At 41.6% G+C, this 16,279-nt stretch overlaps 1 protein-coding gene across 2 annotated transcripts; it reads right to left on the bottom strand.

Annotated features, from left to right (window-relative positions):
* Positions 1 to 84: 84 nt before the first annotated feature.
* LOC121980682 (cyclin-D4-1-like) lies at positions 85 to 2,614 on the bottom strand. Of its 2 annotated transcripts, none has more exons than XM_042532833.1 (6): positions 1,997 to 2,599; positions 1,837 to 1,923; positions 1,660 to 1,758; positions 1,379 to 1,580; positions 1,170 to 1,291; positions 85 to 647 (listed from the first exon to the last, which is right to left on the bottom strand). In XM_042532833.1, the coding sequence occupies exons 1-6, from the start codon at positions 2,291 to 2,293 to the stop codon at positions 540 to 542; spliced, it is 915 nt and encodes a 304-aa protein (XP_042388767.1). In that variant the 5' UTR covers positions 2,294 to 2,599; the 3' UTR covers positions 85 to 539. The 2 variants fall into 2 exon arrangements, with proteins under 2 accessions (XP_042388767.1, XP_042388766.1); XM_042532832.1 differs by lacking the exon at positions 85 to 647 and adding an exon at positions 738 to 1,090 and having other exon boundaries at positions 1,997 to 2,614.
* Positions 2,615 to 16,279: the final 13,665 nt, after the last annotated feature.

Raw genomic sequence — 16,279 nt, forward strand, 5'->3', positions numbered from 1 at the left:
TTGAGTCCTCCTTGTACAGATTATGTTTAAGAACAATGAAATATATAATAAATTCAGCAACTAATCCAACAAAATAACAAACAAAAAAAAACTTCATATCTTATTCTTTCAGATAGCAAGACCTCACTGTCATAAACCTGCTAAAGTTCAGTCCAGTGGAGGACAAAGAGGATGAACAGAGCACTCCAGTTCTTGATAGAAATTCTTACAGCAAGCTGCAGGGACTCCTTCAAAACGTAGAAAGTTCAAAGGCAGGCTCAATTGTTTAAGCTCTGCCTCTTGTTCATGTGATTCAACAGTGCCATTAATCTTAAATTCAGATATGGTAACAATTCACAAGGTCTCATCTCTGACAATTACTTGCACAGTTATGAATCCCTTTCTAGTTAAATCATTGTGCCAAAGCTCTCTATTTCCATGGCAGTAGAGACAAGGAAATCATATAAGAAACACAAACCTCCTACCACATGACAAGTCTATTTGGTCCTATGGCATATAACACAAGAAGGGTCCCTTTTTTTTCCCAGTTATCAATAAAGTCATTTCTCTTTGGTCCCTTTCATGCTCTTCCAAAGTGCCAAATTTTCTCTTTCATGTCTGAAAAGGCTCTTGTTCCACTCATACAAATAGCCAAAGGAATAGAGTCCCTGTTACAGTATTGGTTTAGCACAGGGGACACATGCCATACAAAGATCTGCAAGCAAAGGAACATTGCAGTGGTGTGGAGCCATCAAGCATAATATTTAAACTCCTTTTGAGTTTTCTGAAGTCACCTAAAATATGCTAAGCATTCATGTAAGACAAGGCATATTCAAATTGATCTCAGAAAACTCATCAAATTGTTGAACACTAGAAAGTAAAATGCTCAACTAAACTTGCCAATCTCTCTCTCTCATGAACCAGATGGGTTATTTGGTTTACTCTTTTTTGCAGTTGGTGAGGAATGATGACAGATTGCATGTGACCTTACTGCTGTATCATCACTCTTATAGCTCACTGGAGAAATTGCTGCACTATTGTTCTTATGTGGCCTGTGTTGCAACAATGCCATTTCTTGGACCATCAATTCCTGACACCTCAAGACTCTCTCCTAAATCCATACCTCAGACGAGTTTACAAGTAGCAAGGATTTAAGTAAGAAAAAAAAAAAACAGATGAATAAAGCTCACCTTATCTATATACTCACAAGAAGCTAAAGCCTTGTCAGTATCTAGAACTTGAGTCTGTTTCATGGCTGATAGAGCCACTGCTGCAGCAATCTCAGAAGGCTTGAACTCTACAAACCCAACCCCTGCAATTTATGCAATGATAACATTCTCGTTAGACTAGTCTTTCATTCTACAGGTCCAAAGAATTTCTGCTACTACAAATCACAGACCTCTAACAGTGCTCGAGATGAGGTTCACACACAGAGAAATCAATGACCTATCTGGTGAATTTCCATCATTGAATTGGTGTAAAAAGAAATCTATGAATGAGAAGGGTGTAACTGATTGCATCCTCCACTTGAGGGTTGTAAGCACTAGAAGCTCCATTCTCTGTATTGTCCTGCCTTCAAATCTGTACTGTTCCTCACCTATCTGTGTCCAGCAAGAATAAATGACAGGGCAGAAATGAAAGATCATCACGCAAATGAAATTTTTGTTTGAGAATTTTAACCTGTAAATCTAGAGACAAAGGAAGTTCAGTTTCCTCAACCTTGGCAGCAATGGATAAGCAGGTAACTGATAGCAATTGTGTCATCCAGGCCTTACCTTGCTGAAACCGATGCATTAGATGAACAAACAAGCAGATACAAAATCACTTTAAAGGAAAATAATTGTAACTTGTTCTTACTGGGAGTTCATGGCAGGAGAGAAATCGATCCAAGTAATTTACAGATAAATAGGCACTCAGAGGTCCAAAATTGTAATGTGCATGTAGCTGTTAATTCAGGAGCAAAACATCAAACAGTTACGACGCAGAAGATTGAAGTGATAGGAAAATGAAAAAGTACCTTCTGAATCAAGTCAATAGCTTCACTTCTCACAGCCATATCTGATTGCTTCCTGAGCAACCTCTTCGCGTAGCCCTCCTGTGGAAGATGCTGCGACTCCCTCTCGATCAGCAAGGCGACGCAATCTTCCGACAGCAATGCGAAATCCAGCAACGAGCTCTTTCCTTGGAAAAAAGGGCAAAGATTGCGCCTTTCGTCTTCCCCATCGAGGTCCAGCTCTTCATCAAACCCTAGGGCGATGTCTCCGTCCTCAGGGCAGAGGAGGACGGAGGAAGCAAGTCCGCAACTGACGCCCATCGGTAGATAAAGAGAGAACAATGCCAAAAGGAAGGGAGGCGAGAAATTGACAACGAGGCTAAAGCAATGGAAATGGGAAGAAGATAGGTGTGATTTATAGCAGCTTGGCAGAAGTGAATGATGAAACCATAATAAGGATTGAAAATGGAGATCGGAGCTTGATTTGGCTATCAATAGACGGCGTGGTGGGATAAAGGCGTGATTTTGAGAAGTGGTGTTCTTGATTGCAGGTCTTTATTGCAGTGGGAAATAGCCATGGGAGCGCCTTCAATGAGCTTGACAGGGTAAAGAAGTGGGGGCAGGCGCTCCTTCGTATTTGAGACATTTCATGCACTTCTTCAATGCATTAGACCACAAAACAAAAACGAATAAAATTTATTAAAAAATTATGGATTTAAAAGAAAATTAAAATATTTTCGAGATAAAAATCCATATTGAAATATTATTTTAATATTTTTTAATACGAAAATAATAAAAAGATTTGTTTTTTTTTCAAAAATTCAAAGAATGTATGTGATGCGGCGATGAGGGCCCCACCCCACGGAGGATAACGGTTACGGTGGAGGTCAAAATTAAGACGATCAATGCGCAGATAGTATCGACTGGTCGGGCGAGCATGCCTGACCGGATGGAGAATGTCTCGGTTCGATCTCGCTTTCGACACAAGGAGATGTCAAATGATCGACGCTCAATGAAGTATTGGACGCCGAACGGAGGAGGAGATGGTGTGTTCAAGCCGGGCCGAGCCGCTACCCCGCTCGGCCAGGCCGCAAGACTCGACAGGCAGAGTGGAATTTCGGCCGAGCGGACACGACACAAACACAGTGAAGTTTCGGCCGAGCGGACGGGACATAGGAATAGCGAAATTCTGGTCGAATGGTCAACTCACTCGGCCTAGCAGCATACTCTCTCTGATATCCATCGACATCATTTTGGGAGTTAGTGTCGCTGACACCGGGCATGGACAACCAGAAGATCATACGGTGGAAGTTTCTATTGTCACTTCAGAGATATAATCGCCCTATTAAGGTACTGTGTCAGGGACACTTTACTGACAAGTCTTTTCGAAAAAAACTTTGAGAAGTGTGCTCGTCTTAGGGAGCATGCACGCGTGCTACAGGAGCTCTATATAAAGGGGAGTCCAAGCATCGGCGGAAGTACGCAATAAGCAATAGACACTGTTCTCGTTGCTGTTCATTCTTGTTGCTCAACCTTCTACTTCATCGTCGGTAATTGATTTGAGCGTTGGAGGGCCAACGTCGGAGACCCCTTCCCTGGCTTGTCACTGACGTAATCTGTGTTGCAGGTCGGGGCGGAATCTACAGACGGACAACGGGAGCACCACACCCCCAGCTTTCTATCTTATCGACTTTCGGACAAGATCATTGATCCTGTCCGCGCGCTGAGTCGATGGAAACTGGGGACGTGATGCTCTCTGCTGTTCTCGGGTGATCTCCGCAACAACGTAAGCCTCCGATGAACCTGCAACAAAGCCGGGTCGGGAAAGGGTTCCCGGCGATGACCCTCCGACGCTCAAGTCAGGCGATGGCGAGGAGAAACAGAGGCAGAATAGAGATTGTTGCTACAGTAGATGAGGATAAAAAAATCATACCTCCGTCGAAGTCCGGGGGTCTTTATATAGGACCCCGGAGAGGCACGTGCACGCTTCCCGAGGTGTGCACATTCCTCAATGCATACCTCAGAATGGTTGTGTCAGAAAAGCATGTCTGACGCCATACCGTAATTGCCCGAGAATATCTCTGCCACGGTGGCGGAAACTTCCTCTGTACGATCCTTAGTACGGCCCAACCGCCGACCATGCTGTTTGTCGGTGGCAGGTGTCTCGAGAATGATATCACTAGCTGCCCCTTCTGTCCTCTTCTAAGCCCCTTGTCTTTAACTGGGCCGGACGGGCTGGTCGCTCGGCCTCCAGGGCGCTTGGGTATACATGCACCTCGGACGGGGCGAGATGGCCGCTCGGTCACATACTCGGACGGGGCACCAGCTAGTTGTTTTGCAGTTCGTCCGAGCAGCTTAGCTACTCGGCATAGCGGTTCCTCTATAAGGGAGCTTGTGAGCATCGGAAGCTCGACCCGAGGTCGAGCTGTCTTCGTGCCGGCCCGGGATCTACTCAGGTCGGTCGGCCAAGAGACTTCCTCCCCACTCAGCCGGAACTTTGACTCTCCGCCGTCGTTGACCCCTTCCTCTGTTGGCCCCCGATCCTTACCACCAGATCACGTGTATTCCCTTCAAGTCTAGTCGAAGGAGGCGGCAAGTCCGACTGACTGGACCGTTGGCTTGGTGGCGCGCCTGCCACTCGGCTACCGATGTTAGTGTATATCCGATCGGGGACTACGCAAGTAGGTGATGCCGATCGGTGCGGCGCCGGTTGGCACTTGGCAAGTTTTGTTTGCCAACGATTGTCCCGTTGCGCCGGCAGTGTGTTGGAGTGTATACTGAAAGCCTAAGCTTTGTAAACATTCATTATGAATAAAGAATCACATTTGGTCTAATTATCTACATTTGTTTGTAGTTGTTCATTTAATTTATATTGTAGATAACATAGTATGTGGTGTCACATACAGAAGATGATGTTATCAGTACCTTATAAATTATAAACAGTAGCTCACGACCAGAATGGAAAGGAACAAACCATTAGAAGGTCGTAGTGTAATTAGGTATTAGTTTATCTTGACTATATAATTACACTAGTACACTCAGAGTGTATTGAGTAGGACCATTCGAGGTCGTTTTTATATTGACTTTATAAAGGAACAAAGACCTCGATTATTATGGAAGTGTGCTCTTAATCCTAATATAAGAACAAGCACATATATTTGATATTTATTTCTTTAATTTATCAATGGGTGAGATTTAGTTCGATGAATCAATAAACCCGATAAGTTGGGAAATGCTATCACTTATAGTGTGTGTTGTTGATTATAGAAGGAAAGCGTGTCCTAGAGATACTAGGTTGATAATGTCCCCAAGAGGAGCTCATAAGGATTGTCATGTTAAACCCCGCAGGTGGACTTAGTCCGACATGACGATAAAGTTGAGTGGTACTACTCTTGGACTTAGACATTAATTAAATGAGTTGTCGAACTCACTTAATTAGTGGACATTCGATATCTTAAACACAGGAGACTAACACACTCATAATAAGAAGGAGCCCAAAATATAATTTGGGATTGTGCGGTAGTTCAATGATAGTTCTCTAGTGGAATGAATTATCGTTGATAAAATTAAGTTGTGGGTTCGGGGCGAACACGGGATGCTTAATTTTATCGGGAGACTAAAACCAATTCCTCCTCTCGGTCCCTATCGTAGCCTCTTATTTATAGAGTACTATACCCACCTATACCCACCTTCTATACCCACCCAAAGGGGGCCGGCCAAGCTAGCTTGGGAATCAAGCTAGGGCCAGCCTAGGTATAAGCTGACCCTAGCTTGAACCCAAGCTAGTAGGGCCGGCCAAATAAAATTAAAAAAAAAGAATTTTAATTTTAATTTTTATTATTATGTGGAAGATATATTTTAAAGAGAATTAAAATTAAAATATCTCTCTTGTAAAAGATCTACAAAAGATTAAAGAAAGAGATTAGATCTCTTTCCTTATTTGTAGATTTGAAGAGATGTTTTATTTTCTCTTTAAAATTATTCACATGTTAATAAAATTAAAATTATAGATATTTCCTTTTATTAACCATGAAGAGATTTTAAAGAGAAATTTTATTTTTTAAAATTTCCGGAAACAAATTAGGAAGTTTTAATTGTTGATTAAAACTTGTCCTCTTTTGTATTCCAATGATGTGGCCGGCCATCACAAATTAATTGGGGAAATTTTATTTTATTTCTCTCAATTAAATCATATCAAGGAAATTAAGGAAAATTTATTGTAATTAAATTTCCTAATTTACCTAGGCCAAGGAATATAAAAGAATGGGTGAGGGTGCCTTCATAAGACACAACATCTATTATTCCTCTCCCTCTTTTGTTCCTTGGTGTGGCCGGCCAACCTCTCCATCTCTTCCTCTTGTGGTGGCCGAACCCTACCCTTCTATTGGAGCTCTTGTGGTGGCCGGATACTACTCGGAGAAGAAGAAGAAGAAGGAGAGAAAGCTAGCATCTCTTGGAGCTTGGTTAGTATTTTGGTTTTTCTCCTTGGTGAAGCTTTTCTTTTGTGGCCGAACCTTGCTTGGAGGAGAAGAAGGTGGTTGGTGGTTTCTCATCTTGGAAGATCGTTGCCCACACAACGTCCGAGGTTAGAAGAGGAATACGGTAGAAGATCAAGAGGTTTTTCTACAAGGTATAACTAGTAATTTCTATTTCCGCATCATGCTAGTTATTTATGGAAATAATACCAAATACAAGAGGCTTACGTTCTAGTATTTCGAATATGTTTTTCAAGTTGTGTTCTTTTGTTTCTTTCTTTTCCTTGTGATTTGATTGTTCTTTTGGTTAACCTAAAGTTATTTTAGGAAATTAAATATTAGCTTTCTATTAAAGGTTTTGTCTAGTCGGTGGTGGTTGCTCCCATATCCAAGAAGGCCATGTGCCTCGCCACGTCAGTACTGGGAACCTTTTATGGAAATTAATATTTAATGGAATTAATAACTTAAGGAGACTTGGGTCGAATGTGTTAAGTTCCGCAGGAGATCCAAGTCAAAACCTAAAAGAACAAATAGATTAAGTTTTGGATCAAACGTGTTAAGTTTCGCAAGAGATCCAAAATTTAATTTAAAAGAACACATGGTAGCTAGGAAAGGTTCGGACCTTTGTACAAAATTTTTGTACAGTGGAACCTATAGGCTTTCCGAGTAGCAACCAACAATTGGTATCAGAGCTAGGGTTTTGCCTCTGTGTATTTGGTATTAGTTTAATTATGCACATGTTATACATAATTTAGGCAGGTTAATAGTAGGATGTGCTAACTTTGTGGATGCAGGATCCAACTATTATGGCTTTTAGTTATTATGTGTGTGATTGGACCCTTGGACATGTCAAGGGCATTTAATGTGTGTGCATGATTGTATTAAAATACAGCAGGAGTTGTATTTAGTTTTATTAGGATTTTATTTTTGATCTAGATACATGTACATTCCTTTTATGGAATATAGGATCAAAAATGTAAAATTCTATTAATGTCGCGGATCGAATCTTGCAAAGCGTGGAACCTTCTAAGGACCAGAGGCGCAGCGGAACTAGGAGCAAGATGGATGCGACAGCTAGACCCGATGGCGGTGGCCAAATATGGCAGGAGATGACAACACACGGAGGACAATTAGAGATAAAAGCCATAATAGTTGAAAATTAAATTTTCTATTTATTGCTTTTATATTGTGCTGTGTGTGCATGTTAGTTTACAAGTTTAGTAGGCTAGCATAGTTAAAATTCCTCATTTATAAATAACTAAGTGGGAGAGGGATTTTTAAATAAATCCCATGGTCTCCATTACTGGTTTGTAAGTGATGCAAACAAGCTTGCGCGTTGGCTCTGAGTGCCTTCCTCCATAACGGATGAGCTTGTTTGTGGATCACTAGAACAAACTTCCATTTTGGATGACTATAGGAAATTAATTAAGAGCGTGTGATCTTCCCCAACGGAAGGGGCATAATCTTATTAATGGACTTAGTGTCAAGTAATGGTATACACTTAGACACATCTAATAGTATCCTCCCCAACGGAGTCACTGCTATTATATGTGTGACCAAATGATACCAACTATTATTTTTATTTGTCAAAAAGTTAGGTTGACAAGATAATAAAATTAATGGGTTAAAACCCTCCTTTTACAAATGTTGAATTTGTATACGTCCACACTAACGTGGCATACAAAATTCACGTTGTTATGAGGTGTTGGTTAATTTAAAATAGTATTGTTTGAGGAATCAATATTATTCTAAATTTAGAGTTCTGACCAAAAGTTATTTGTGATTCTTAGGATGTCTTTCAACCCACTGTCCATCATACTTCAACAGAATAGACTTACTGGACCAAACTACATAGATTGGAAAAGAAACCTGGACATTGTTCTTACTGCTGAAAGCTATAAATATGTACTGACTGAGCAGTGCCCTGATGCACCTACTGGTGAATCTACCCAAGAGGAGATTGAATATCATAGGAAATGGGTAAAAGCAGATGAGATGGCGCGGTGTTACATTTTGGCTTCAATGTCAAATGTATTGCAACATCAACATCAAGATTTACCAACAGCCTATGATATTATGAACAATCTCAAGGAACTCTTCATCAGGATAGGGCTTCTAGGCAAGAAGCCATGAGAAAGATAATGACACCACCATGCAAGAGGGTACTCTGTAAGGGATCATATCCTAAAGATGATGGCTTATCCGAATGCGAAATGATCCTTGGAGGAGAAATTGATGGGGAAACCCAGATCGATATGATCCTCCAAACGCTACCTAGAAGTTTTGAGCAGTTCCGCCTGAACTATAATATGAATAAGAGGATTTATTCATTAGCGGAACTACTGACAGAACTTCAAGCAGCAGAAGGATTATTTCGTCACAATGCTCAAATTCACTATGCTGAAAATGGTTCTACTTCTAAACCGAGAGGAAAGAAGAAGAAGAAACAAGTCGGTTCAGCAAAGAAAGTGAATAAATCTCAGAGTACGGGATTTAAAGCTAGAGTGAAGAAGCCGAAGGGCAAGTGCTTCATCTGCAAGCAGGCAGGACATTGGAAGGCGGACTGTCCTCGTAGGAACCAAAACAAAGGTATATCTCATGCTCTAGTTGTTGAAACATGTTTAGCGGTGTTATCTACCAGCACCTGGTGTGTAGATACAGGAGCCACTGATCATGTCTGCAATTCCTTGCAGGGGTTCCAGGAAACCCGACGACTATCTGAAGGGGAGATTACTGTCTACATGGGCAATGCTACTAAGGTGGCAGCTGTTGCAGTGGGAGACGTCTACTTGTCTTTTAGTAGAAATAGAAATTTGGTTTTAAGAAATTGTCTTTATGTACCCAGTTTTAGAAAGAATTTAATTTCAGTTTCTAAACTGTTTTTAGATGGATATTCAGTTTCTTTCAGTAACGATGTAGTTATTAAAAGAAATAAAGTGATTATCTGTTCTGGTGCATTAGTTGGCAATTTGTATACTTTAAATCCAATTTCTTCCACAAAGCAAAACATGGAAATTTATAACTCATCTTCTAATTTTAATAAGAGAAAAGAACCTTCAGAAATGAACCAAGCATATCTTTGGCATCTAAGACTTGGTCATATTAATTTAAGTAGGATTCAGAGGCTTATAGCCGATGGACTTTTGAGTTCATTAGAGTTGGAAAATTTTCCAACTTGTGAATCTTGCTTAGAAGGTAAAATGACCAAGAGGCCGTTCAAGGCCAAGGGGTATAGAGCCAAAGAAGTGTTAGAGTTGGTTCACTCTGATTTGTGTGGTCCTATGTCTGTCCAGGCAAGAGGAGGTTTTGAATATTTTGTCTCTTTTATAGATGATTATTCAAGATATGGATATATTTACCTAATGCGCCGCAAGTCCGAGTGCTTTGATAAGTTCAAAGAATACAAGGCTGATGTGGAAAAACGATTAGGTAAAAGTATCAAGACACTACGATCTGATCGTGGTGGCGAATACCTCTTAGGAGAGTTTAGGAATTACTTATCAGAGGTCGGGATTCAATCCCAATTGTCTGCACCTGGAACACCCCAACAGAATGGTGTAGCAGAACGAAGGAATAGGACTCTTATGGAGATGGTTAGATCAATGATGAGTTATTCAGAATTACCAAATTCGTTTTGGGGATATGCTCTGGAAACAGCAGTATACGTTCTGAACTTAGTACCTTCTAAATCAGTTTCTTCTACTCCCATAGAATTGTGGAATGGGCGAAAACCCAGTCTAAGACATATTCGGATATGGGGTAGTCCAGCACATGTGCTGAAACCAGATGCTGATAAGTTAGAATCTCGTACAGAAGTTCGCGTGTTTGTAGGATATCCCAAAGGAACGAAAGGTGGTTTATTTTATAGTCCTAAAGACCAGAAGGTCATTGTTAGCACCAATGCCCAGTTTTTAGAAGAAGACTATATAATGGATCACAAGCCCAGTAGCAAAGTTGTTTTAGAAGAACTTAGAGAGGACATGTCTACTTCAGTACCAACAGTACAAGATGAAGTACCACAAGAGACTGCAACACGTGTCACACATGATACACAACCACAGACTGTGCCTCGTCGTAGTGGGTGGGTTGTAAGGCAGCTGAGAGATTCATGTTTTTGGGAGAGTCTTCAGACTTGATCCCGGGCAAACATGACCCTGATCCCCGAACATATGACGAAGCACTCCAAGATATAGATGCAGCATCTTGGCAAAAGGCAATGAATTCTGAAATAGAGTCTATGTACTCTAATAAAGTCTGGGAGCTTGTAGAACCACCTGATGGTGTAAAAGCCGTTGGATGCAAGTGGATCTACAAAAGGAAAAGAGGGACAGACGGGAAGGTAGAAACCTTCAAAGCTAGGCTTGTTGCGAAAGGGTACACTCAGAAAGAGGGAATCGATTATGAGGAGACCTTTTCACCGGTAGCCATGCTTAAGTCTATCCGGATACTCTTATCTATTGCTGCTCATATGGATTATGAGATTTGGCAAATGGATGTCAAGACAGCTTTCCTTAATGGAAGTCTTGAAGAGAACATCCATATGAAGCAACCAGAAGGGTTCATTGAAAAAGGCAAAGAGCATCTAGTGTGCAAGCTCAATCGGTCCATTTATGGACTGAAGCAAGCTTCAAAGTCTTGGAACATCCGGTTTAATGAAGTAATCCAGTCATATGGATTTATTCAAAGTCCGGATGAGTCTTGTGTATATAAGAAGTGTAACGGAAACGTGGTGATATTTCTTGTACTATACGTAGATGATATTTTGTTAATTGGCAACAATGTCAAGATATTATCAGACGTAAGGGTATGGTTGTCCAAACAATTTGATATGAAGGACTTAGGAGAATGTGCACACATTCTTGGGATCAAAGTTATAAGGGATCGTAAGAAAAGAATGTTGTGTCTATCCCAAGCTTCATATATAGATACAATCCTTGCTCGTTTTAGCATGCAGGATTCCAAGAAAGGTTTCTTACCTTTTAGACATGGAGTAGCTTTATCTAAAGAGATGTCTCCAAAGACATCAAAAGAGATAGAGGACATGAAAGCAGTTCCTTATGCTTCGGCTGTAGGAAGCCTAATGTATGCAATGCTATGTACGAGACCTGATATTTGTTTTGTCGTAGGCATGGTCAGCAGATATCAGAGTAACCCTGGACAAGGACATTGGACTGCGGTAAAGCATATATTAAAGTACCTGAGAAGGACTAGGGATTATATGCTAGTATACCAAGCAGATGATTTGCTCCCTGTGGGTTACACGGATTTCCAATCGATAGGGATAATAGTAAGTCTACATCGGCTATGTGTTTACTTTAGAGGTGGAGCCATTTCATGGAGGAGTGTTAAGCGGAAATTTCGGACTCAACCATGGAAGCTGAGTATGTAGCCCTCCGAGGCTAAAGAAGCGGTATGGCTCGGGAACTTTCTAATGGACTTAGATGTGATTCTGGTTTGCCCAAGATCATCACAATTTATTGTGATAATAGCGGTGCAGTTGCAAACTCGAAGGAACCACGAGCCCATAAGGCAAGTAAACATATAGAGCGCAAGTACCACCTGATACGAGATATTGTGAAGCGAGGAGAAGTTGTCATCGCCAAGATTGCATCAGCGGATAACCTGGCAGATCCTTTCACTAAGGCCCTTCCGGCGAAAGTTTTCGATCGGCATGTGGAGGGAATGGGAATCAGATGTATGGTAGAAGATATGGCAGCTTAGTCATTAGTATAAGTGGGAGATTGTTGGAGTGTATACTGAAAGCCTAAGCTTTGTAAACATTCATTATGAATAAAGAATCACATTTGGTCTAATTGTCTACATTTGTTTGTAGTTGTTCATTTAATTTATATTGTAGATAACATAGTATGTGGTGTCACATACAGAAGATGATGTTATCAGTACCTTATAAATTATAAACAGTAGCTCACGACTAAAATGGAAAGGAACAAACCATTAGAAGGTCGTAGTGTAATTAGGTATTAGTTTATCTTGACTATATAATTACACTAGTACACTTAGAGTGTATTGAGTAGGACCATTTGATGTTGTTTCTTTTATACTGACTTTATAAAGGAACAAAGACCTCAGTTATTATGGAAGTGTGTGCTCTTAATCCTAATATAATAACAAGCACATATATTTGATATTTATTTCTTTAATTTATCAATGGGTGAGATTTAGTTCGATGAATCAATAAACCCGATAAGTTGGGAAATGATATCACTTATAGTGTGTGTTGTTGATTATAGAAGGAAACTGTGTCCTAGAGATACTAGGTTGATAATGTCCCCAAGAGGAGCTCATAAGGATTGTCATGTTAAACCCTGCAGGTGGACTTAGTCCGACATGACGATAAAGTTGAGTGGTACTACTCTTGGACTTAGACATTAATTAAATGAGTTGTCAGTAACTCACTTAATTAGTGGACATTCGATATCTTAAACACAGGGAGACTAACACACTCATAATAAGAAGGAGCCCAAAAATGTAATTTGGGATTGGTGCGGTAGTTCAATGATAGTTCTCTAGTGGAATGAATTATCGTTGATAAAATTAAGTTGTGTGTTCGGGGCGAACACGGGATGCTTAATTTTATCGGGAGACCAAAACCAATTCCTCCTCTCGGTCCCTATCGTAGCCTCTTATTTATAGAGTACTATACCCACCTATACCCACCTTCTATACCCACCCAAAGGGGGCCGGCCAAGCTAGCTTGGGAATCAAGCTAGGGCCGGCCTAAGCTTGGGTTGCCCTAGCTTGAACCCAAGCTAGTAGGGCCGGCCAAAATAAATTAAAAAAGAAATTTAATTTTAATTTTTATTATTATGTGGAAGATATATTTTAAAGAGAATTAAAATTAAAATATCTCTCTTGTAAAAGATCTACAAAAGATTAAAGAAAGAGATTAGATCTCTTTCCTTATTTGTAGATTTGAAGAGATGTTTTATTTTCTCTTTAAAATTATTCACATGTTAATAAAATTAAAATTATAGATATTTCCTTTTATTAACCATGAAGAGATTTTAAAGAGAAATTTTATTTTTTAAAATTTCCGGAAACAAATTAGGAAGTTTTAATTGTTGATTAAAACTTGTCCTCTTTTGTATTCCAATGTGTCCGGCCATCACAAATTAATTGGGGAAATTTTATTTTATTTCTCTCAATTAAATCATGTCAAGGAAATTAAGGAAAATTTATTGTAATTAAATTTCCTAATTTACCTAGGCCAAGGAATATAAAAGAAGGGGTGAGGGTGCCTTCATAAGACACAACATCTATTATTCCTCTCCCTCTTTTGTTCCTTGGTGTGGCCGGCCAACCTCTCCACCTCTTCCTCTTGTGGTGGCTGAACCCTACCCTTCTATTGGAGCTCTTGTGGTGGCCGGATACTACTCGGAGAAGAAGAAGAAGAAGGAGAGAAAGCTAGCATCTCTTGGAGCTTGGTTAGTATTTTGGTTTTTCTCCTTGGTGAAGCTTTTCTTTTGTGGCCGAACCTTGCTTGGAGGAGAAGAAGGTGGTTGGTGGTTTCTCATCTTGGAAGATCGTTGCCCACACAACGTCCGAGGTTAGAAGAGGAATACGGTAGAAGATCAAGAGGTTTTTCTACAAGGTATAACTAGTAATTTCTATTTCCGCATCATGCTAGTTATTTATGGAAATAATACCAAATACAAGAGGCTTACGTTCTAGTATTTCGAATATGTTTTGAAGTTGTGTTCTTTTGTTTCTTTCTTTTCCTTGTGATTTGATTGTTCTTTTTGGTTAACCTAAAGTTATTTTAGGAAATTAAATATTAGCTTTCTATTAAAGGTTTTGTCTAGTCGGTGGTGGTTGCTCCCATATCCAAGAAGGCCATGTGCCTCGCCACGTCAGTACTGGGAACCTTTTATGGAAATTAATATTTAATGGAATTAATAACTTAAGGAGACTTGGGTCGAATGTGTTAAGTTCCGCAGGAGATCCAAGTCAAAACCTAAAAGAACAAATAGATTAAGTTTTGGATCAAACGTGTTAAGTTCCGCAGGAGATCCAAAATTTAATTTAAAAGAACACATGGTAGCTAGGAAAAGGTTCAGACCTTTGTACAAAATTTTTGTACAGTGGAACCTATAGGCTTTCCGAGTAGCAACCAACACAGTGGTCAACGCTGGTATCCTTAGAAACTCCTCGGGCTTCGTGCAAATCACCGCCATTAAGGCTGAGCATGGGACCACGCCCGCATAATGGTGTTCATTAAATGCGACCCGTGAGTGGGCGCCACGTGGCCGCGTAGCCATCACCGCTCGCTCGAGCTGTCAGGGCTGATATGACCTTTGGCCTTTCGAATTCGATGGTCAGATCTACTCCTCGGATCTCGTGACCTGGATCGGACGGCTCCGGTCGATCGAGCCCAATGTTTATAAGGACGTCTCTTCTTTCCCAACCACTTCGCGTTATCGCGCGTGCGCATCCGAAGGCTTCTGCTTCATCTCATTCAGTGTTCCGACGAACTCGTTTCTCTGCGTTCCGGCGATCCCTCGCCTTCTCCTTCGGTCATATTTTCTGTAAGGCCCCTTTGTCCTTCTCCTTTCAGTTCTTTTGCGTTTTTCTTTGCACTCTCGTCGTATTCATGCCTCTTTTGACACTGTTCCGATCATTCTTCTCGTCAACACTTGCCTTCTTTTGCTTCGGCCCTTGTCCTGGTAATGGCCAGTTCCTCTCGCCAGTCCGACCTCGCCCCTGGCCTCTGGTATACCACCACGGAGAGCCGGTTCGACGAGAGGGATGCACTGAGCCTTACCCAAACCTTCGAACTTCCTTCTGACCATGAACTAATACTTGCAACCCCATCCGATCGGCCACACGACCCCCGACCGACACTATTTGCTTTTTTCGAGACCAGTTTGTGGTCGGTCTATGCTTTCCTGTTCATCCGTTCATCATTGAGGTGTGCAACTACTTCCGCCTCCCGCTCAGCCAACTTGTCCCAAACTCCTTTAGGTTGCTGTGCGGGGTAGTTGTCCTCTTTAGGCTGCACGACATCCCCTTAGTCCCCAAGACTTTCCACTATTTCTACTATCCCAAACAGTCCGAATGGGGCACCTTCCTCTTCCAGTCGCGGATCGGTCTTGTTTTCTTCGACAAAATGCCGACCTCGAACAAACATTGGAAGGAGAACTACTTTTATCTTTGTTTTCCCGAGCGGCCACCTTTCCGAACTAAAAGGAAGACCACCGTGTCAAGCCCCGTCGAACCTTGGTAAATACAAGAGTCAGCCAGATTAGCTCCACGCAGCCAATCTGCTGGTCGGGCAGAGATTCAACATCCACAAGTTGCTTTGCGAGGGTGTGTTGTACATATTCGGATTGAGCCCGATCCGAACCAAGCTTCCGAGCAGCATGGGTAAGCGTTTTTCTCGCCCCCTTCCTTTTGGTCTAACTGATTTTTCTTCTTTTATGCAGTCGGCATCATGTGGCGTGCCAAGGCCATTGATCGGATGAGGTTGAAGGCTGCCGAGGTAGAGGCGGCAAAAGCTAAGGAGATGGTCGATCTGGGTATCGCATCGGTTGGCTCACACAAGGGGGAAAGCGAAGAAGCTCCACCCACAGTTGGAGAGTTGGTCGTTCGGCTCCCTACAACCGAAACGGTCGGCGATGCCATCTCGTCTGCCGGACAACCGGCGTCGGAGGACGCGGGGCACTCGGCCGAGGATTCCCCACTGGTGATACGCAAACGGCGTCGGACGAACCTTCACACCCACACAGCTACATCTGTGGAACCGGTGACAGAGCAGGTCAGCGCCCCCTTTGTAGCAGTCGACCCGGCCCCTACTTCAGTCGAGGCCATCTCC

Source organism: Zingiber officinale, chromosome 5A, assembly GCF_018446385.1.
Source record: "Zingiber officinale cultivar Zhangliang chromosome 5A, Zo_v1.1, whole genome shotgun sequence".
Classification (NCBI taxonomy): domain Eukaryota; kingdom Viridiplantae; phylum Streptophyta; class Magnoliopsida; order Zingiberales; family Zingiberaceae; genus Zingiber; species Zingiber officinale.